The following is a 22,348-nucleotide window of genomic DNA, read 5'->3' as shown; positions in this document are numbered from 1 at the left end:
CAGAGCTGAGGTGGAAGGGGAGTTTGTGTGTGTGTGTGTGTGTGTGTGTGTGTGTGTGTGTGTGTGTGTGTGTGTGTGTGTGTGTGTGTGTGTGTGTGTGTGTTTGTGTGTGTGTGTGTGTGTGTGTGTGTGTGTGTGTGTGTGTGTGTGTGTGTGTGTGTGTGTGTCTACCTGCTGTTTTGAAGCTCCTACACACAGTAGTACCAGCAGAATGACAGAGTTTTCTCCCGCCGTATTGAAGAACACCATCCTGACAGCCCTGCGTCAAACATCACACCAACATCACACCGACATCATCGCAATATAACACCAACAACAAACTGACATCACCTTAAATTCCAACTGATTTCACATTTACGTCACACTAACTACACACCAACATCCCACTAACTTCAAGCTAACTTCACGCTTACTTCAAACCATCATCACACTAACTTCACATTAACTTCACGCTTACTTCAAACCAACATCACACTAACTTAACATTAACATCACACCAACCTCACGCTAACTTCAACCAACTTCACACTAACTTTACATTAACATCGTAACAACATCCCACACTCTTCCCGCTCACTTTAAATTAACCTCCTTCCAACGTCAAACTAACTTCACATTAACATGTCAACACCATCACTCTAAATTCTACGACCTTACAGTTACAGCATGGATGTATAATGCTGCTGCATAACTGACACACGTCTGATTGTCTATACTATAGCAAGAGAGATGGACTTCAGTTGATCTCTCTTGCTATAGTTTTTCATAATAACCACAGTTTTTTTAAAATGTTATAGTTAAGTGATATAGTTATAGTTAACTGTTTCCTGGCGGTTAAAAGGTTGATCAGTAGCAAATGAACAATGTTATTACTATGTAATGTATAAAGGAGGAGTAAACAAGCGATGTTACTACTATATAATATATCAGAAGTAAACTGAAAATATTACTACTATATCATATATTTATATATCAGTAGACTAACGATGTTACTACTTTATAACATATATATCAGTAATAAACTAACGTTACTACTATATAATATATTTATATCAGTAGTAAACAAACAATGTTACTTCTATGCAGTATATTAGTAGTAAAGTATAACGATTCAAATACAGACTTCATAACATATATATCAATAGTAAACCAATTATATATCTACAATATAGCATATACTACTATTTAATATGGTAAATATATACCTAATATCTAAAATATATATTTACCTCTATATTAGAAGGAAATATATATTTACAATATATTACATATGAGTGGTAAACTAAGCATGTAGCACTATATAACTATACTATATAAATTATAATTGTTATAGTTGTTACATATATACTATATACTATTTTGTGTATAGAACTATAAGGTATTGTATATACTTTTATTATCTAATACTACATACTATGTATACGATGCATACTGTATATAAAAACTAACCAGACGACAGCAGACCAATCCAGGAAGCACTCTCCCCTCTCCTCTTCTGAGACTGGTACGACTGAACACATGACTTACACACCTCCCTCTGCCTTAGCCCCTCCCCTCTGCCTTAGCCCCTCCCCTCTGCCTTAGCCCCTCCCCTCTCCATTAGCAACTCCTTCAGCCCCTCCCCTCTCCATTAGCAACTCCTTCAGCCCCTCCCCTCTCCATTAGCAACTCCTTCAGCCCCTCCCCTCTCCATTAGCAACTCCTTCAGCCCCTCCCCTCTCCATTAGCAACTCCTGCAGCCCCTCCCCTCTCCATTAGCAACTCCTTTAGCCCCTCCCCTCTCCATTAGCAACTCCTTCAGCACCTCCCCTCTCCATTAGCAACTCCTTTAGCCCCTCCCCTCTCCATTAGCAACTCCTTCAGCACCTCCCCTCTCCATTAGCAACTCCTTTAGCCCCTCCCCTCTCCATTAGCAACTCCTTCAGCACCTCCCCTCTCCATTAGCAACTCCTTTAGCACCTCCCCTCTCCTCTAACACCTCCCCTAGCACCTCCTCTTTCCATTTGCGCCTCCATGAGCAGCACCTCCTCTCCTCGAGCCACCTCCTCGAGCACCTCCCTTTAAAGAAAGACAGAAAGACAGACAGACAGACAGACAGACAGACAGACAGACAGACAGACAGACAGACACAACAACATATGCTACAACTCTGCCTCTCTCAAGGTCGTCAAAAAGTCAAAGAGAGAGATAGAGAGAGAGAGAGCGAGAGGACTATGAGAGAGGTAAAGGAGTAGAGAGGGAGAGTGGGGGAGACAGAGAGAGAGGTATGAGAGAGATAAAGCAAGAGAGAGAGAGAGAGAGAGAGAGAGAGAGAGAGAGAGAGAGAGAGAAAGAGTGGGGGAGAGACAGAGAGAACGAGTGATTAGCAGCTTTCCAAGACTGGATTCTTCTCCTGCCAGGAAGGAAGGGTGTGGTTCATCTTTTGGAATGGCAGGCCTGCGATTGAACGGATATGCCCGTTCAGTTGACCACTATCTTTCAATCTCTTTTCTCCTGTCTCTCCTCCTCTCTCCTCCTCACTCTCCCTCCCTCTCTCCTCCACTCTCTCTCCCTCCCTCTCTCTCCCTCTCTCCTCCTCCACTCTCTCTCCTCCCTTTCTCCTCCTCCTCTCTCTCTCTGTCTCTGTCTCTGTCTCTGTCTCTCTCTCTCTCTCTCTCTCTCTCTCTCTCTCTCTCTCTCCTCTCTCTCTCTCCCTCTCTCTCTCTCTCTCTCTCTCTCTCTCTCTCCCTCTCTCTCTCTCTCTCTCCCTCTCTCTCTCTCTCCCTCTCTCTCGCTCTCTCTCTCTCTCTCTCTCTCTCTCTCTCTCTCTCTCTCTCTCTCTCTCTCTCTCTCTCTCTCTCTCTCTCTCTCTCCCTCTCTCTCTCTCTCCCTCTCTGTCTCTCTCTCTCTCTCTCTCTCTCTCTCTCTCTCTCTCTCTCTCTCTCTCTCTCTCTCTCTCTCTCTCTCTCTCTCTCTCTCTCTCTCTCTCTCTCTAGACAATGCCTGAGGGAAAGAGGAGGGGACGCCACGCTTAACTGAAAACAACAACTAATCTCAACACGAGTTTGCAGATTAGTCTGGCTCCAAGGCCGAGGAACGGAGCCTCCAACCCCGAAAGGAACTTTGGATAAAAGAGTCTTTCGATTGGCTGTCAACCTGAGGCCCAGTGTGAAATGATTGTTTAGGATCATTGGGGGGGGGGGGGGGGAGTAGTTGTGCAGCACCCTCCTATGTCGTCATCCACAGATGAGGTGCCCTCGGGCAAGGCACCTGAAACCCGCACCTGTGCTGCACTGGGGCGGCCCACTGCTCCGGGTGGGCCGGTGTGGATGTGTTCACTGGCTCCCGGATGGGTCAGAAGCAGAGAAAGAATCGCCCCCAAGAAGGGACAATAAAGGATGACTTGAGTTAACCCCCGGAGTGGTAGTGCCTTGCTCTACACTGAACTACACAGGGATTAGCACCTTTCACCCTGGAGTATAGGTGCCTTGCTATTGCCCTCTCTGTTTCTGGACGATCCCAGGCTGACACAGCAGATCCAGGGGGAAGCAGCCTTCCAATGGGAGGTCAGAGCGGTTTTGCTGACAACCCACTCCGTTTGTCTGTTCAATCTCCCAGGACAGGAAGCCTTGCAGGGGAAACAGGAAGCAAACAGGAAGTGGTTTCCTGTTTTGGAGAAAGAGCAGCAATGTGTTCTGCTGGCAGTGGGGAATTCAGAGAAACGCAGACCACGCATTATACTGGTTAGACTGGGAAGACTGGTTGAAACTGGTGCAAGACTGGTTAAAACTGGTAAGATGTTGTCGTTCTTCTTGTTGACCGATTTATACAATTTCTCCTGGTTTAGATGGGTTTGCACTGGTTATTCTGCTTATACGTGTCAGGCACCCACGATAAACAGGTTCTAGGTCGGACTGGTTTATATTGGTTTTTGCTGGTTGGTGCGACTGGTTTGAGCAGATATACGTTTAAACGTTTTGAGATGGGCCGATAGTCGATTCTATCGACTATCGACGATAGATGGATTCCATCGTCGATCGTCTCAAGTAGCCGATAAAAAAAATATATTTTAATAATTAATAAAAAAAAATATATATATATTATTATTTTTTTAAGCGCTGTGGTAGCTATTTTTTCAACTTAAAAAGCCCCGCAAATTTTAATTGAAATTAACTGGCACCGGTGGAAAACATACTATGTAGCGCTGACCTGCCGTATTCACTCACTGCTGCGAGAGGAGAGGGGAGGGGCTCGAAACCTACCGGTCTGCTCGCACGGCGAAATGACATCACACCCCGCTGCACCATTTCCGGGTAGCCGCTGTGGTACATGAGCTGTGTTCGAAATCGTTCCCTATTCACTCACTCACTATTCCCTATAGTGTTCATGATATAGTGCACTACATAGGGAACGTACAAACGAGAATTCGGACACTACGCTGAACATTTCTAAACGTCATTTGCGTCAGTAAATGCGCCGGGTATTTGTGTGACGCAGACAGATGCGCCCAGATTGTGTAAACAAACTGGGCACTCTAGACTAGAGGAAAGCTGGAGGTTGTATTGATGTTGAATGTTACATTTCCTTGAACAAGGTTTTTCTTATTAATTTTGAATGTTTCATTTTCTTGTTAAATCCCAAATAAATTGTTGATATTTTAAACGAAAGCCGGAGACTCCATCATCAAATGTAGTCGTTTTCGCAGCTTGCGGTTACTGAGCTTCTTCTTCTCCTCCGGAAAAACACGACTGCATTGCATTGTGGTATATGGGAGTAACACGTAGGGAACATCATATGTACACTCACATTTTGGGTATTTTAAGTGCACTATATAGGGCATGAAATTAACCGGTGAGAATTCGAACAACACTACAAAATAGCGAGCACCCTATATAGTGCACTATATCCGTGATAGGGAACGATTTCGAACACAGCTACGAGCTGGGTGTCATCAGCGTGTGTCATCATGACAGCGCCGCCGGCGCCGACGCATCGAAACTTAAATCAGCGGAGGCTCACGGCTCACGCTGGTCCAAGGGGAAGACCATCGTATTTGTTTTTAAGAAAAATTTCGAAAGATAAAAACGCCATTTTTTTCAAAGTGATAAATTATTATAAATAATTAATATTATAAAATTATTAAAAGATGACCCCCCCCGATAGTATCGACTATCGGCGCTAGGGGGCGCTATCGGACGATGGAAGCTTGTAGACGATTGCCCAACGGCTGCAAAATATACTGGTTGATACTGGGTATACTGGTTGTATTGGTGTGACAGGTTAGACTGGATGTAAGACACTCACTAATGGTTGCACTGGCAGTATAACCAGTAGAGTGTCTTCTGCTGGTTATAGGGAGTTGACCAGTTCAAGTCTAATTGAATAAAGTTAAACCCTTAACATCAGATAATAGACACTGAATAAAATACCAAAGACACCAACACCAGTTGACTGATAATTTATTATAAAATAAGTTAAAAAATCATCGTTGGGCTGGAAATCCACATGGCAAACAATAATATTAATAATAACAAATTATTTTGTATCCACAGTAATATTCCTTAAGACCATTATTTTATGAAAGTTGCACACACAGACACACGCACTGGTTACGTTTCAGAATAAGTCCAAGTTAAAAACACAGTCCGTCTTTCTGTCTTCTGCAGATTCTGTTGGCTCGTGCAGCTGTCAATCAGGGCCGTCTTCATCGTCCATCCATTGTTTAAGGTCACGGCCACAGCTCGACGCAGCCAATCAATGTTGAGACACAGCCCCACAGCCAGTGAGCAGCCAGTCAAATCCTGCTGAACCAATGAACAGCCAGTAGAATCCTGGTGAACCAATGAACAGCCAGTAGAATCCTGGGGAACCAATGAACAGCCAGTAGAATCCTGGGGAACCAATGCGCAGTCAGTAGAATCCTGGGGAACCAATGAACAGCCAGTAGAATCCTGGGGAACCAATGCGCAGTCAGTAGAATCCTGGGGAACCAATGAACAGCCAGTAGAATCCTGGGGAACCAATGCGCAGCCAGTAGAATCCTGGGGAACCAATGGGCAGCCAGTAAAATCCTGTGAGCCAATCATCAGCCAGTATAATCCTGGGGAGCCAATCAGGAACTAGTATAAAGCTGGGGAGCCAATCAGCCGGTGAGCTCCAGCGGCAGCTCGCGGCTGCACAGCGCCTCCCACTGGCGGGCCAGCAGTGCCACCAGACGCTCCCGGCTGTCGGCCGCCGGCACGAAGATACACCATGTGACCTCCTGGGCCCCGCCCCCGGCCCCGCCCCCGGGACTAGGCCCCTCCCCCCGGCTGAAGTGGTCCACGTGGAGCGGGGGAAGCAGGTCGGGTCCGGGCAGCTCGTCCAGGACCAGGGTCAGGGCCTGGGGGTACGTCTGGTACCCCAGCAACACGCGCTCCACGTCCCGTATCCTGCGGGCCTCGCGCACCTGGTAGCGCTCCCTGGTGGACGGTTATATATATTAAATATCATTATATTAAACATTATTATTATTATTATATTAAATATTCACAATATATTACACCTGGTAGCGCTCCCTGGTGGACGGTTATATATATTAAATATCATTATATTAAACATTATTATTATTATTATATTAAATATTCATAATATATTACACCTGGTAGCGCTCCCTGGTGGACGGTAATATATATTAAATATCGTCATATAAAACATTATTATTATTATTATTTTAAATATTCATATTATATAACACATGGTAGCTCACCCTGGTGGATAGTATTATACTATTTAATATCATTATTATATTAAACATTTGTAGCAGTAGTAATAGTATATTAATATTATTATTTTATTAAATATCATTATTATTACATTAAATATTATTATAATTATTATTTTAGACCACACAGCGCTCAGTGTTGGACAGCATAATAGTATTATTAAATGAAATATTATCATTATTCAACATTAGAAATACATAACTATATTCTATACTAGAAATATTATAATAAATATTACCAAATACTTTAGTGCTCTGGGATGGACAATATTATTATATTATTTATGCATTACTTGCCTTGTAAAATAAAGGTTTGCCAAGTATAAATATATTATAAATATTATTGTTGTTTTCTAATCTTTTATGTGATTGATTGTTGGCGTTAGACAGCTAGTCAAGGTCTGACCTGCAGGGCGGTTCCTTGGCGAAGTCAGGCAGGGGATAACTGACATAGTCCTCGTCCAATAGGAAGATGTGGGAGGCGGTCAGAACCAGGGTCCGGGGGTGGAGCCACGGCGCGGGGGTGGAGCCATGGTCTTGATAGGCGTGGCCTGTTCTTTCTGGAAGATCTGAAACCTGGACCTGTATAGAAGAAAAAATTATCCAAGTAAACAGGAAGTATGTCAGGGTAAACAGGAAGTATGTCAGAGTAAACAGGAAGCATGTCAGAGTAAACAGGAAGTGTGTCCGTTTACAGGAAGTGTATCAGAGTTAGCAGGAAATGTGTGAGAGTTAATAGGCTGTGTATCAGAGGTAACAGGAAGTGTTTCAGAGGTAACAGGAAGTGTTTGAGAGTTATCAGGAAGTTTGTCAGAGTTAGCAGGAAGCCAGACCTGGAACACCAAGAGGTAGAGCAGTATGTTGAAGGAGGAGGCGGGGCTCTTCCGGTCGGCTACTATGAAGGTCAGGTCGCCCATCTCGTCCTCGTTGGGGTAGATGAACCTCACCCTGCTGCTGTGGACCAGCTCGTAGTTCTGCATTTTACCTGCAGGGGGAGACACACCGTCCAGTCCGGTCTGAGGGGGCTTTCAGACAAGAAATATACGTCTGTTTTGAAGGCACCATGGATCGTCTCCACCAGGGTCCAGTTGTGTGTGTCTTGGTCCGTCGTCCAAGCTGCTGCAGCTAGACGACGACGACGACGACGACGACGACGACGACGACCACTACCACTACTACTACTACTACCTACGATCCAGATCGCCATGTTGGGGAACATAAGTGGAACCCAGGAAATCAACCAAGACCTGCTGATCCGGATCCAGAACGGGGGTGGTGGACTGGGTGGTTTACCTGAGGTGGTGATGGTGAACTGGGTGGTGCTGGTGAACTGGGTGGAGTACCTGAGGGGGTGCTGGTGAACTGGGTGGTGCACCTGAGGTGGTGCTGGTGAACTGGGTGGTGCTGGTGAACTGGGTGGGGTACCTGAGGTGGTGCTGGTGAACTGGGTGGGGTACCTGAGGTGGTGCTGGTGAACTGGGTGGTGTACCTGAGGTGGTGCTGGTGAACTGGGTGTAGAAGTCCTGCTCCGCGGGCTCCGGGTCCGGCCGGGTCCGGTCCAGGCTGAGGGCTGACATCAGCTCCTTCAGGAAGCAGGACGTCCCGTAGCTGTCCCTGCTCACACAACACACCACCTGGCACGCACTGCCTCCTACATACACACACACACACACACACACACACACACACACACACACACACACACACACACACACACACACACACACACACACACACACACACACACACACACACACAAACACACACAGGTAGTTAGGGATATGAGTCAGATTGTGATACTAATGATGATGCAGTGATATTGTCGCACCACACACACACACACTTGAATCTGTCTAATTATATCCGAGGCCTTCTAGTTGTATCACTGCGGCCATTTTGGCAGAGTTGTGTTTTTATGGATCGGTGCATTCAAACAAGTGTTTGAATGAAACTTGCGCATGGATTTTTCTGAACATGCTGACCTATGAGGCGGAAGTACTGGTCGAACAGGCCCACGTTGACGGACAGCAGGTCGGACAGGCTGATGGACAGACAGACACACAGACACAGCTCCGGGTCACTCTGGTCCGCTATGTCCCATTCTAAAGAGAGAGAGAGACGGGCAGGCAGAGAGAGAGACAGACGAGTAGGGAGGAGACAGAAAGGCCGACATTTTATTCCCGAACTTTTAAGAATGTACCTGTGATCATGTGATCGAACATGTGTGGTTCAGACCAATCAGAGAGCCGCATCTCACCAGACGAAAGGCTAAGCGAGGAGGCGGAGTCTTCCAAAAGGAAGTAGATGGCTTTGTTGGACAGCAGCAGACAGGAAGTGACCTCAGTCTCCGGAGATATGTAGAAGATAACAGACAGCCATAAAACCTGTCTCACCTCCTCACCTTCCCACTGTAAATACACACAAACACATAATATATTGGCTGGGATATACATTAAATATCCTGGACTAGAGAACAGCGTGGCGATCTATAGACATCTATAAATATCAATATCTTTGGAGGTCACCGGCTGATTGGCTCCCCAGGATTATACTAGTTGCTGATTGGCTCACATCTATATTAATGTACAGCCGATTTGATCAAGCGATCTGAGGTGCTGCTATGGGAACCCACCTGAGCTATGCAGCTCTTGAAGAGCGCCTGCAGCGCCGGGCCAGGTAGCCCAGCCAGGAGCGCCTGTCCTGGGGAGAGGCCGGCGAGCAGGTGGGCTGGGGGCTGGTTCTCCTCCGTCAGCCTCTGGAGCTCAGAGCTGGCGGGGGGGGGGTGGGGGGGGGGGGGGTGGGGGGGGGGGAAGGGGCTCAGTTATGGCTCTCCATGACGAGGCGATAAGTCATCACCCAGATCTATTCAGTACGTCTCCATACAGGGGTGGGGTGGGGTGGGGGGGGGGTGGGGCTCACCTGGGACGGTCCACAGCGGTCTGGGCAGCGTCTGGACGGAGAACCAGGAGTTAAGTTGCAGTGCAGTGTAGGTTAGTATTCTTTAGTATCGTGTAGTGTAGTTAAGTATTCTGTAGTATAGTTTAGGTGCAGTATAGTGTAGTATTCTTTAGTATAGTGTAGTATTGTGTAGTATAGTGTAGCATTCTGTAGTATAGTTTAGGTGTAGTATAGTGTAGTATTCTTTAGTATAGTGTAGTGTAGTTTTCTGTAGTAAAGTATAGTGTAGTATTCTGTAGTAAAGTATAGTGTTGCATTCTGTAGTATACTATAGTATAGTGTAGTACTGTCTAGTATAGTATAGTGTAGTATAGTCTAGTGTGGTGTAGTATTGTGTAGTGTAGCATTCTGTAGTATAGTGTAGTATTGTCTAGTATAGTATAGTGTAGCATTCTGTAGTATAGTATAGTATTGTAGTGTAGTATTGTGTAGTATAGTGTAGTATAGTGTAGTGTAGTATAGTATTGTGTAGTATAGTGTAGTATTGTGTAGTATAGTGCAGTATTGTGTAGTATAGTGTAGTGTAGTATTGTATAGTGTAGTATTGTGTAGTATAGTGTAGTATTGTGTAGTATAGTATTGTGTAGTATAGTATAGTGTAGTATAGTATAGTGCAGTATAGTGTATTACTGGTACCTGGCTGCGGGGCGGGGGGTCTGACCAGAGCCAGGGTCCTCAGACCCTCCAGAGAGGCTGTCCTGGCTCCCAGCTCCCCCAGGAAGGAGAGCCTGTCTTGGGCTAGAGGGAACACCATGCCCAGCCTCCAGCCGCCCAGCACCACCTCCACCACATGGCCAGCCCTGAAGCACACAGTGGGTACACTGGTTACAGCTTAACAATAACCAGCCAGTCAACCAGTCAACCCACACATCAACAGTCAACCCACCACTCAACCAATCAGTCACCTGTCAACAAACCAGTCAACCACTGAACCAGTTGACCAACAACAGTCAACCAACAAGTCAAAGCACTTAACGAACCAACCAGTCAACCTCTCAATCAATCAACCAGTCAGCCAACCAACCAACCAGTTGACCAACAAGTCAACAGTCGACCAACCAGTCAACCACTCAACCAATCAACCAACCAGTCAACTACTCAACCAGTTGACCAACAAGTCCACAGTCAACCAACCAGTCACTACCCAGCCCCCCCCAGCCGTGCACCAGTCATCCTCTGCAGGGACCTGTGTTTGTGTCGGGGTCCGTCCGGGCGGTGTCGAGGCAGGAGGACCACGGCGCCCAGAGGCACCCGGGTCACCCTGCTCCAGGAGGAGGAGGAGGAGGACGACGAGGACGACGAGGAGGAGGAGGACATGCTGCTCCTCGTCAGGGACGCCAGAGCGCTGAAGTCCACCTTCACCACACACAGGTGTCGGGGGGTGAGGAAGAGGAGGGCGGGGGTCCTGGAGGAAGCCTCTCCCTGGTTCAGGATGTCTGTCAGGAGGGGGGCGGGGCAGGGGGAGGAGCCAGAGGCAGGGAGGAGCAGGTGGGCGAGGTACCCTCCTCCGCGCACCTCCTGCTGCTCCCAGGGGCTGAGGAGCGACCACAGCAGCTGAGGATTCTGGGTAGTGTGTGGCGGCACCTCAGGGCTGACAGGAAGCTGTAGGGCAGGGATCAGTTTAGAATCCAAACCATAAACACACACACACACACACACCCAGTCAAACACACACGATCACACACACATACACCAAAAGGAAAACACACACCGGCACACACGCACATGAAAACACCCTGCAATCCATGCACTTGATCTCACACACACACACACACACACACACACACACACACACACACACACACACACACACACACACACACACACACACACACACACACACACACACACACACACACACACACACACATACACACACACACACACACACACTTTAGGGTTAGGGTTGGGTCTACCTTGGCTTTTGCCAGACCAAGCTCAATCGTAGATTGAGCTTGGTCTGGAGAAGCTGCTGTCATTTTCTCCAGCACAAGAGGTGTGATCAACGGGCCTAGCTCAAGAGACTCTGTACGCAACAGTCTGCTTGCCGTCGCTTCCCTGTCGTCATTGTGTTAAACCGGCCAATAGCGCGGCAGGGGGACAAGCCAGCTTTGTGATTGGCTCCCGCAAAAGCGTATCGGAAGCAGAAAGAAATGTATTGGCTCCAGACCGGCAGAATGGGCGGGGCTACCTCAGTCTAGGTTTGGGTCTACCTTGGCCTGGATCAGGGCTGAGAGGGGCGTGTCCTGGGGGGCGGGGCAGATGAACCAGAGCTGGGTGGGTCCGGACCGGACCCCCAGGGTGACCCATGGCTCCGGGAGCAGGGAGGAGAACACCACCTCCTCGTAGGGCAGCAGGAACTCCTTCTGCAGACCGGACACCAGCTCCTCCACACCGGGGCGCGCCTCCTGGTCTGGAACGAAGGGAGAGGCGCGGTCACTTCCTGCTGGGTTTCCATGGTTAGGTGGGCCTGTCCACGTCGGACCGTGTTTGTACCTGCGTTGTGATTGGTCCAGGGGCTGTCAGCTGACAAGGAGAAGAGACCCAGGTGCTGGTCAGTGAACACCAGGCACCCCACCTTCTGCTGCATCTCCGTCCTCTCCTCCTCCTCCTCCTTCTTCCCCTTCTCCTCCACCTCCACCCAGAAGCACCACCTCACGTCCCTGGCTCTGGGCTGCGTCTCCGCGGGGCTCAGGGGGGAGCAGGACTCCCCCAGACCCATCTCAAAGTACCCGTCCCTGGAGCAGGGGCTGGACCTGGGAGGGGAACACCTCATCCAATCAGGAGCCTTCCTCAAGGAGAACAGCTCATCCAATCAGGAGCCTTCCTCAAGGAAAACAGCTCATCCAATCAGGAGCCTTCCTCAAGGAGGAGTACAGCTCATCCAATCAGGAGCCTTCCTCAAGGAGGAGAACACCTCATCCAATCAGGAGCCTTCCTCAAGGAGGAGAACACCTCATCCAATCAGGAGCCTTCCTCAAGGAGGAGAACACCTCATCCAATCAGGAGCCTTCCTCAAGGAGGAGAACACCTCATCCAATCAGGAGCCTTCCTCAAGGAGGAGAACACCTCATCCAATCAGGAGCCTTCCTCGAGGAGGAGAAAACCTCTTCCAAGGAGACCAGGTTAGGAGCTCCCGCTACTAATTTGGTCTACTAATCCTGGTCCAACCAGAGCTGGTCTAACCAGAACTGGTCTAACTAGACCTGGTTTAACTAGAACTGGTCTGACTAGAATTGGTTTACCTAGACCTGGTCCCAAACTAACTTACCTTAGTGGACTGTGAGTGACAGTTAACTAGTTGAACTTACTTAACTACGTTAGTTGACCTAACTAGTCTAGGGAGCTCGTTACGTCAAGCTAACCACACCCGACTATAAAACTTGACCCAACTAGTTAACGAGTGAAGTCTGGCAAGACTTCACTCGTTAACTAGTCCACTCGAGTAAGACTGTTTCTGATTGGTTACCTGGGGCACCCAGCAGGAGGCAACACATCGTCTCTGTGCTCAGATGTCAGCTCCCCCTGCACCTCCTCCCCCTGCACCTCCTCTTGCTGCACCTCCTCTTGCTGCACCTCCTGCACCACCTCCTCCTCCACCTCCTGCTGCTCCTCCTCCTGCTGGCTCAAGGCCAAGGCCAGGCAGAGGGACAGCTGGGTAATGAAGTCTTTGTTGGAGGAGAGGGAGAGGAGGGGGGAGGAGAGGCAGAGGAGGGGGGAGGGGAGGGGGAAGAGGTGGGGGGAGAGGGAGAGGGAGGAGCTACTGGAGGAGTCTTCAGGTTGAGGACTTCTGTCAGAGAGGAGGAACCGTAAACACCATTATTATTATCACACACACACACACACACACACACACACACACACACACACACACACACACACACACACACACACACACACACACACACACACACACACACACACACACACACACACACACACACACGATAGGTGTACTATCAACGTCCCCCACCTGGCTGCATCTGTAGCTCCGCCTCCAGGACCGCAGCACGGAGCCGTGGGATTGGACGCGAGGGGAGACGGACAGACAGCGGAGGGCGGGATCTGGGTGGAAGGAGAGCCAATCAGCATGAGACTGATGGATTGAATTAAAAGATGGAGGAAATGTATGGCTGGACTATAACAAGCAAAGTCTGCGGACTGTTAGTGGGTAGGGTACGGTGTACCGGCCATGTACGCATGAACCACATCAGGGGCCGTATTCACAAAGGATCTTAGGGCTAAAAGTAGGTCCTAACTGGCGAATTTAGGAGTAACTCCTAAAAATAATGGGCGTGTCACTCTTAAATTTAGGACTCCTAACTTTTTTCACTAAGAGCAATTCACAAAGTATTTTAGGACTAAAAGTAGCACCTAAGTCTAGGAGAGCTTAAAAGTCCTCAAGAGGACTCCTAACTCAGTAAGACCTATTCACAAAGAATCTTAAAATGCCTGCGAGACGAAATGTTAGGGTATTCAACTTATTGTGGAGTTAATGCGCGATGCAATAACATCCCCGACTAACAGGAATAATCCGATTAGTCCCGAAATAAAATGTTATAAAAATTATAAGTTATAAAAAAAAATATATAACTTATAAAAAATAAAAATATTTGCGCCATCAAAAGACGAGGACGTGTTCGTCAATAGGAAGAAAGTGCATTCCATCAACACGCAGGTTGTTTTTGATGCAACTTTTACTTTTAACATAGCCTACTGGATGTTGTTGCAAAGTGGCCTGGATCTTCAGCTACCCATGATTCGCGCATTTTAATGGTGAGCGGTCTGAGGCAGCTTTTTGAGATGTACCAGTTGGGTGTCACTTGCTGGGTGACAGTGACTATCCATGCAAGACGTGGCTCTAGACACCCCACCTTAATCCACAACCGGGAGCACAGTTAAAGTGTAACATGTAAGTGATTACGCAGATTACGCTTAGTCCTATGCGTAAAACACATCGTATTGGCTCTTTGCGAGCACACAAACATACACGAAATGTTGTGGAGAGAGGAATTGGGCAGATGAAACGTCGGTTTCATGTCCTCCACGGCGAAATACGACTCACGGGCAAGCACAGTAATCACTGTATGTGCCATTCTACACAACCTTTGCAAGCGGAGGAACATTCCACAGCCAGACGATGATGATGATGATGATGATGATGATGATGATGATGGCGATCAACATTACAAGGAATTTGGCCGTGTGGAACCGAGTGGACAGGCATTTAGGGATCACTTTGAAAACACATTTTAGGTAAACACCTTGGCACAAATCAGTCAACACTTGGGTAGTTCGTAACATTTATTTTCTTTTAGATTTTACGTATTTTTATTGTTTGCTTTCTCTCTCTCTTGAATGTGCAGGCTACAACGTCATTATCGTAGTCTGCACAAAATTGTCATCATGCGTGTATTCTGCTAACTGCACTATAACTACTTAATAGGAATTCATTTCTAGCCTAGGCTATTTCCTTGTTTTTCGGTGATTCAGTGGGCTCGTCTGAACAACCAATCACCGAACTGACCGCTTCTAAACTCGTGCACGAGAATTGACGTAATCCATAGCAACGGCGCGTCACTCTTAGTTCACTCTTTGTGATTTATCCTTAGTAAGAGTAGGTCTCAGCGGCTTTGTGAATAACTTTTAAGAAAAAACTCCTACGTAAAATGTTTTAGCGCGAGTTAGGAGCACTCCTAGCGGTAAGATAAAATGCTTTGTGAATACGGCCCCAGAACCCTAAAGTATGAAAGCTATGCTAACCATGAACCGCTAACAGCTAACAGCTAACAGCTTGCGTCACCCACCTGTGAGGGGAGGAGGGAGGAGGCATCGGGGCAGACGAGGCGGGGGCAAACTACTTCTTCTTCTCTGCTCCTCACTTCTAAACAGGAAACATGAAGCAACTGTGTCTTGGCGGCGCTGGCTGTGGTTCTTTCATCACACAGAACTACGCAATGATTCAACAGCCATGTCGTGTAGTGTGATGCAGCAATACATTTCATCATCATCAGCTCATCAACACACAAAGCTGAAGCTTACTTAGTCATAAGAACAGTGTGCTAAGAAGAGCACTGTAAGTGTAAGCCTTAAGAAGGAGTACTGTAAGCCTTAAGAAGTGTACTGTTAGCCATAAAACAGTGTGGTAGGAAGAGTACTGTTAGCCATAAGAGAGGTACTGTTAGCTATAAGAACAATGTGGTAGGAAGAGTACTGTTAGCCATAAGAAGAGTACTGTTAGACATAAGAACAGTGTGGTAGGAAGAATACTGTTAGCCATATGAAGGAGGCTGTTAGCCATAAGAAGAGTACTTTTAGCCGTAAGAAGAGTACTGTTAGCCATAAGAAGAGTACTGTTAGCCATAAGAAGAGTACTATTAGCCATAAGAAGAGTACTGTTAGCCATAAGAAGAGTACTATTAGCCATAAGAAGAGTACTGTTAGCCATAAGAAGAGTACCGTTAGCCATAAGAAGAGTACTGTTAGCCGTAGGAAGAGGTACATACATCGTTACCTTGGCTAGAACAGTAGGCCTTCTGGAGAGAGGGGGGAGAGGAGGGGGAGGAGGAGACGACTGGAGGAGCCGCAGATAAAGGAGAGAGGCTGGGCTCTCCCGCCACCTGAGGAGGAGAAGGAGGAGCGGTGAGAGAGGGGTAGGAGCCGCAGCAGGAGGAGGTGGCGTCGGAGGGGGACCTACCCTCTTGTCTCCGCCGCTGTGGAGTTTGTCTTTGGTTTCCTTGGCCTTCTGGATGGCCTTCAGCACCTCCACCGTGTCCACCTCCTGCTGAGAGGGGGCCGTGCCGTCCAGACACACCTGAACACAGGTGAAGAGCAACTTAACAACAGGGAAGGGAGAGGGGAGGGAGAGAGGGTGTGAGGAGGATATACAGTGTAAGGAGGTAGGGAGTGAGGAGGTAGGGAGTGAGGAAGTAGGGAGTGAGGAAGTAGGGCGCGAGGAGGTAGGGAGTGAGGAGGTAGGGAGTGAGGAGGTAGTGCATGAGTAGGTATGGAGTGAGGATGTAGGGTTTGAGGATTTGGGAGTGAGGAGGTCGGGAGTTTGGAGGTAGGGGGTGAGTAGGTATGGAGTGAGGAGGCAGGGCTGTACCTCTGCGGCGCGGTCCCAGAACAGAGCCAGGGTCCGGGTGCGGTAGTCCGGGGAGCAGCAGAGGGGGTTGTGGGTCAGCGACAGCCTCTCCAGACACGGTAGGCCGGCTACACTGCGCACCTCCTGCAGCTACACACGCACACGCACACACACACACACACACACACACACACACACACACACACACTTAAAAATACAGTTTTGCACAATGGGTGATTCCTTAATGACAACCACACAGCAGTGCCTGTTGCTTATTCCACTTTCGGTATTAATATCTATCTAACCTACGCTATCAGGTTGGGGCTGAGGTCCAGGTTGACCAGGGAGCAGATTTAGCATTGTTAGCATGCTAACCTGTGCTATCAGGTTGTGGCTGAGGTCCAGTTGACCAGGGAGTAGCGTTAGCATGCTAACCTGTGCTATCAGGTTGTGGCTGAGGTCCAGGTTGACCAGGGAGTACAGCTTGTTGAGGCCAGAAAGCGTCTCCAGGCGGTTGCCGGCCAGGTTGAGGGTCTGGATGTTCCCCAGGCGGGTGTGGGCCGACTGGAGGACCTCCAGGGAGTTGTAGGACAGGTCCAGGTGGATCAGGTTGTACAGGTACTGGAAACAAACACACAAACCAACCCGTTACTGGTGTAGTCACTGGTTTATCTGGTAAATGACCTGATTTCACTGTCACTGATTTATCTGGTAAATGACCCGATTTCTCTGCTATATTAACTGGTTTATCGGGTAAATGACCTGATTTATCTGCTATATTAACTGGTTTATCTGGTAAATGACCCGATTTATTTGCTATATTAACTGGTTTATCTGGTAAAAGACCTGTTTCACTGCTCTATGAATTGGTTTAACTGGTAAATGACCTGATTTCACTGCTATGTTAACTGGTTAAATCTGATAACTGACCTGGTTTCACTGCTTTGTTAACTGGTTTATTAACACTAGCTGGTTACCTGGAGGTGGTCTACTGACTGCAGCTGGTTGTGACTCAAGTCCAGAAACTCCACTTCTGGAACCAGTTTCTGTAGAGCACGGAAAACAGAACCACCAAGGCCAACTAGTCAGGGTTGTGTACAGTGTTATACACAGTGTTATAGTGTGGTACGGTTAGTTATAGTTATGGTAGTTACTAGGCTGGTAATGGTTTAGTTAGTTGTAGTTATGGTAGCTGGTATGGTGGTAGTGGTATATGTAGTTTTAGTTTTGATAGCTAGAAGGGTAGAAGTGGTATAGTTAGCTGTAGTACTGGTTGTTGCTAGGGTGGTTGTGGTAGTTAGTTGTAGTTATGCTAGGTACTCACCACAGAGGCTTCTATCTCTGTAATGGTGTTGGGATAGTTAGTAGGGTGGTGGTAGTAGTAGTCAGTGGTAGTTAGGTAGTCACCATGGAGGCGTCTATCTCTGTGATGGTGTTGTGTTAGTTAGTTAGTTAGTTAGTAGGGTGGTAGTGGTATTCAGTGGTAGTTAGGTACTCACAACGGAGGCCTCTATCTCTGTGATGGTGTTGTGTTAGTTAGTTAGTAGGCTGGTAGTTAGCGGTAGTTAGGTACTCACCACGGAGGCGTCTATCTCTGTGATGGTGTTGTGGTAGTTAGTTAGTAGGGTGGTAGTTAGTGGTAGTTAGGTACTCACCACGGAGGCGTCTATCTCTGTGATGGTGTTGTGGCTTAAGTCCAGGGTGGTCAGTTTGCTCCACAGAGGAATAACGGCCGTCACATGTGACCCAGGCCCCGCCCCTTCTGCTGACTCCGCCTCCCACTGGGGAAACTCACTGGCCTCCGGAGCCAGGATGGCCTACAACACATCATGTGACATCATCTGGTTACAGTACGGCTGCTCGATTATGGAAAAAAAATCATAATCACGATTACTTTGGACAATATTGAAATCACGATCATTCAAACGATTATTTTTGAGGTTGAAAACATGACGCATTTATTCAGCATGTCTCTCCCAAAAAACACTATGAAACTGAGAACTTTTATATTTCGCCTTAGAAAAAATACACAAAATGGTCGGATAGAAAATATCCAAATCTGAAATAATGTACCGATATTTATCCAGCTGTTAAATAAAATAATAAAAAAATAAATAAAAATTGAAAACTCGATTATATTAGTTTTGTGATCGTTGGACGCCCAGCCCTAGGTTACAGGCCATAACTATGACATCATCATCATCATCATCATCATCATCATCATCCTCATCATCATCGTCCCGCTGTGACCCCGCCCGGGCCGTACCATCATTGAGGGGGTGGTGTGGTGGACGCTGCAGGTGACCAGGGTCCTTCGGAGGCTGGGGAGACCCTGGATCTGCTGGGAGGAGCACTCACTCACCTGTCAATCACACGGTTACACTTTTAATCACACATCACCTGTCATTCACAAAGTAGTACTGTCAATCACAAATCACCTTTCAATCACACGCTAATGCTGTCATCACACATCACCTGACAATCATGTTTATACTGTCAATCACACATCAGTGATCACCTGTCAATCATACATCACACGTCAATCACCTGTCAATCACATTTATACTGTCATCACACATCACCTGACAGTCACGTTAATACTGTCAATCACGCATCACCTGTCAGTCACGTTAAAACTCAAGCATACATCATCTGTCAGTCACTTAAGTATTGTCTATCACACATCACCTGTCAGTCACGTTTATACTGTCAATCACACATCACCTGTCAATCATGTTAATACTGTCAATCACACATCACCTGTCAATAACAAATGAACCATGTCAATCACACATCACCCGTCATAGAGTAAGCAGGCCAGAGGTCAAACTAACCTCTGCATGCAGCAGTGATTTGAAGATGGACAGGTCAAAGGTCAAGCTACTCTCCTGGATGTTGCTGGTTCCTATTGGTCCCTGCGTTCCCTGGATCTGGACCAATCACACCACACCAAAATCAAAAAAATCTGCTTGACATTATTATTACTACAAATTTAAAGATGCTGTAGGTAAGATTTAGTTTTAGATGTGCAGATATCTAAATCTATAGACGGACCCAGATATATATCTATCTCTTTATATAGATGTAGATCCAGGTGAGTACCTTGAGGTAGCGCAGCCTGCAGGTGAAGTCCAGGATGTGGGCCAGGTGTGTGTGGAGCTCCGGTCCGCTGGGGGTGGACAGGTGCAGCTGCTCCCAGACCGAGTGCAGCTGGAGCGGACGCAGACAGTACACCTGACCCCCCGCCAGCAGGTCCTCACCTGGAGACACAGACAGGTGGAGAGAGGCAGACAGTAAGCACACAGACATGTAGACGGACAGGTAGAGAGACTGAAAGTTAGAACAGAGACAGGTAGAGGGACAGGTAGAGAGGTTTACAGTTAGCACACAGACAGGTAGAGAGGTTTACAGTTAGCACACAGACAGGTAGAGAGGTTTACAGTTAGCACACAGACAGGTAGAGAGGTTTACAGTTAGCACACAGACAGGTAGAGAGGTTTACAGTTAGCACACAGACAGGTAGAGAGGTTTACAGTTAGCACACAGACAGGTAGAGAGGTTTACAGTTAGCACACAGACAGGTAGAGAGGTTTACAGTTAGCACACAGACAGGTAGAGAGGTTTACAGTTAGCACACAGACAGGTAGAGAGGTTTACAGTTAGCACACAGACAGGTAGAGAGGTTTACAGTTAGCACACAGACAGGTAGAGAGGTTTAGAGTTAGCACAGAGACAGGTAGAGAGAGAAGTGTAGACAGATAGAGACAGACAGGCAGAGAGAGACATGTAGACACAACAAGTAGAGAGACAGACAGGTAGTCAGACAAGTAGAGAGACTTTGACTACGGCGGGAGGTTAAAGGTCAACAGGAAGCCTACCTCTGTGAAACAGCGCCTCAGCCAACGCCGCTGCGACCCCACTCCTCTCCTGACAGACAGACAGGCAGACAGACGGGTAGACAGACAGACAGACAGGAGGTAAGTACCTGGTAGACGTTGTGAACTGTGACCCATAACATGTAGCTGTCCTTCATCACACAGACAGACAGACAGACAGACAGACAGACAGACAGACAGACAGACAGACAGACAGACGTCTTACATAGAGGTCAAAGTGCAGGAAGGAGGCGAGGGGGGGTGGCGTGGCGGAGCTGAGGAGGCGCAGGAAGAGCGTCTGCAGGTAGACCTCCAGCTCCCTCCTCCTCCTCTCCACCAGGCCCGGAGAGTTCTTCCCCAGCATCTTCTTAGGGGGGAGGAGCTGCTTGTCCACCTGCCAATCAGCACTCAGCTGCAACACAGAGACACCATCATGCATAAATAATACTGCTGCTAGGCTAAGGGGAGCTAACAGTCATACTGCTGCTAAGGGGAGCCAACAGTCATACTGCTAGAGTCCTGGTGGTTACCATGGTACCATGTGAACCAGAAACCCCATCATACCACCGCTAGGGGGCGCTGGAACCGTGATCTTTAGTTTAAGTGGAAGTGGTTCCACTATAATATAATTATACATAGTCTATAATATGATCCATAGTTTGTTATTTATCCAACATACAACATAGCAGATGGATGTATATTATTACAGAGAGGATATAGTGTATGCATATGTACCTTCTCGTGCAGCTCGTGGAAGTCGCTGTAGCGGTGTTTGACGGTCCACCGGTGCGCCCCGTCGGTCACCTGGATGACGTACACCTGGACATACACAGTACGGTCACCGGTTGCTCTTCAGCCTCAGAGATAATAAACATAATTTTAATATATTCAAAGAAACTATTAATAATGTCATGTGTCATATTTATGATTATGGGCTGCTGCTGATACAGAAAGGGATACGTGTCTCGTTATCGTCTGGGACACCATGTCCTTATAGGGGCGAGTAGATAACAGCTTAATAAGCACATTTAAAGTCAAGAGAAAGTAAGGAGACACCAGAGACAGCCCGTCCGCGTCTCCCCTGCGCATGCGCTGCTGTCATGTGAATGCATGCGATAACATGGATGTTATAGTGATGGATGTTATAGTGATGTAATTACAGTGTAGTTCTCCACCAGCTCCGAGCCCAGGATACAAACGCTCCTCCTCCGCTCCTCGGACGCTCCGGCCGCCTCCATCTGCCCCTCGGTCTCCTCCCAGTACCACTTCCTCGATCTGCTGTCCAGCACCTCCTCGATCTCCTCACAACACCTCCTTGACCTCGATTTCCTCCCTGCTCCTCCTCGTTCTCCTCCCGACACCTCTCCGATGTCCTCCCTGCTCCTCTTCGATCTCCTCGATCTCCTCCGCTAGCTCCTCTAGTCTCCCTACCAATACCCGCTAGGGTTCGTTTCGTTGTTTAACGTTGGATTAGTTTGAGGTGGGCTCCTGCTCTAGGAGGTTGTGGGTTCCATCTCCTCTGCAGCCATCTTTGTTGTGATGCGATCAGCCGCTGACTTATTCAAACGTCTCCAAACTTTATTGACACGACATCGCTACTATATGGAGTATTTTTATAATCGATTTATAACCGATAGATTTTTTGAAGAAAAAGTGGGATGAATTTATATGCTAAAATGAATATTTGAT

The 22,348-nt window shown here is 47.6% G+C and overlaps 2 protein-coding genes across 7 annotated transcripts in view; both read right to left on the bottom strand.

Moving 5' to 3' along the window:
• The window catches only part of stab1 (stabilin 1), a 65,232-nt gene extending 63,696 nt beyond the window's left edge, over positions 1–1,536 (bottom strand). For all 4 annotated transcript variants that reach the window (XM_056606990.1, XM_056606989.1, XM_056606991.1 and 1 more), the window contains exons 1-2: positions 1,450–1,536; positions 172–259 (exon numbers count right to left, since the gene is read on the bottom strand). In XM_056606990.1, the coding sequence (XP_056462965.1) occupies positions 172–259; positions 1,450–1,520 (159 nt within the window). In that variant the 5' untranslated portion in view covers positions 1,521–1,536. The remainder of the gene's footprint in view (positions 1–171; positions 260–1,449) is intronic.
• Positions 1,537–5,161: 3,625 nt separating this feature from the next.
• On the bottom strand, positions 5,162–22,208 carry nisch (nischarin). Of its 3 annotated transcripts, none has more exons than XM_056606198.1 (28): positions 21,820–22,208; positions 21,395–21,478; positions 20,886–21,071; positions 20,663–20,711; positions 19,887–20,044; positions 19,619–19,714; positions 19,051–19,146; positions 18,440–18,601; positions 17,762–17,830; positions 17,220–17,405; positions 16,806–16,934; positions 16,398–16,514; positions 16,215–16,320; positions 15,508–15,581; positions 13,674–13,765; positions 13,170–13,490; positions 12,197–12,456; positions 11,914–12,113; positions 10,887–11,302; positions 10,337–10,500; positions 9,662–9,692; positions 9,375–9,510; positions 9,000–9,150; positions 8,725–8,844; positions 8,232–8,393; positions 7,576–7,727; positions 7,149–7,324; positions 5,162–6,440 (listed from the first exon to the last, which is right to left on the bottom strand). In XM_056606198.1, the coding sequence occupies exons 1-28, from the start codon at positions 21,895–21,897 to the stop codon at positions 6,122–6,124; spliced, it is 4,290 nt and encodes a 1,429-aa protein (XP_056462173.1). In that variant the 5' UTR covers positions 21,898–22,208; the 3' UTR covers positions 5,162–6,121. The 3 variants fall into 3 exon arrangements, with proteins under 3 accessions (XP_056462173.1, XP_056462172.1, XP_056462174.1); XM_056606197.1 differs by having other exon boundaries at positions 5,163–6,440; positions 15,508–15,584; XM_056606199.1 differs by lacking the exons at positions 5,162–6,440; positions 7,149–7,324; positions 7,576–7,727; ... (9 more) ...; positions 13,170–13,490; positions 13,674–13,765 and having other exon boundaries at positions 15,508–15,584; positions 16,207–16,320.
• Between the last annotated feature and the right edge of the window lie 140 nt (positions 22,209–22,348).

Source organism: Gadus chalcogrammus, chromosome 13, assembly GCF_026213295.1.
Source record: "Gadus chalcogrammus isolate NIFS_2021 chromosome 13, NIFS_Gcha_1.0, whole genome shotgun sequence".
NCBI lineage: Eukaryota > Metazoa > Chordata > Actinopteri > Gadiformes > Gadidae > Gadus > Gadus chalcogrammus.
Note: the sequence above shows the minus strand (reverse complement) of the source record. Positions and strands in the feature narration are given on the sequence as shown.

Bases quoted from the DNA above. Each gene is read 5' to 3' on its own strand.
- nisch (XM_056606197.1), bottom strand. From the start codon at position 21,897: ATGGAGGCGGCCGGAGCGTCCGAGGAGCGGAGGAGGAGCGTTTGTATC. The intron at 13,766-15,507 runs GTGGGTGACGCA...CCTTCCACCCAG, and splicing joins CCTCCCTCCTCCCCTCACAG to ATCCCGCCCTCCGCTGTCTG. The intron at 10,501-10,886 runs GTCCCTGCAGAG...TGTGTGCTTCAG, and splicing joins GGACCCCGACACAAACACAG to GGCTGGCCATGTGGTGGAGG.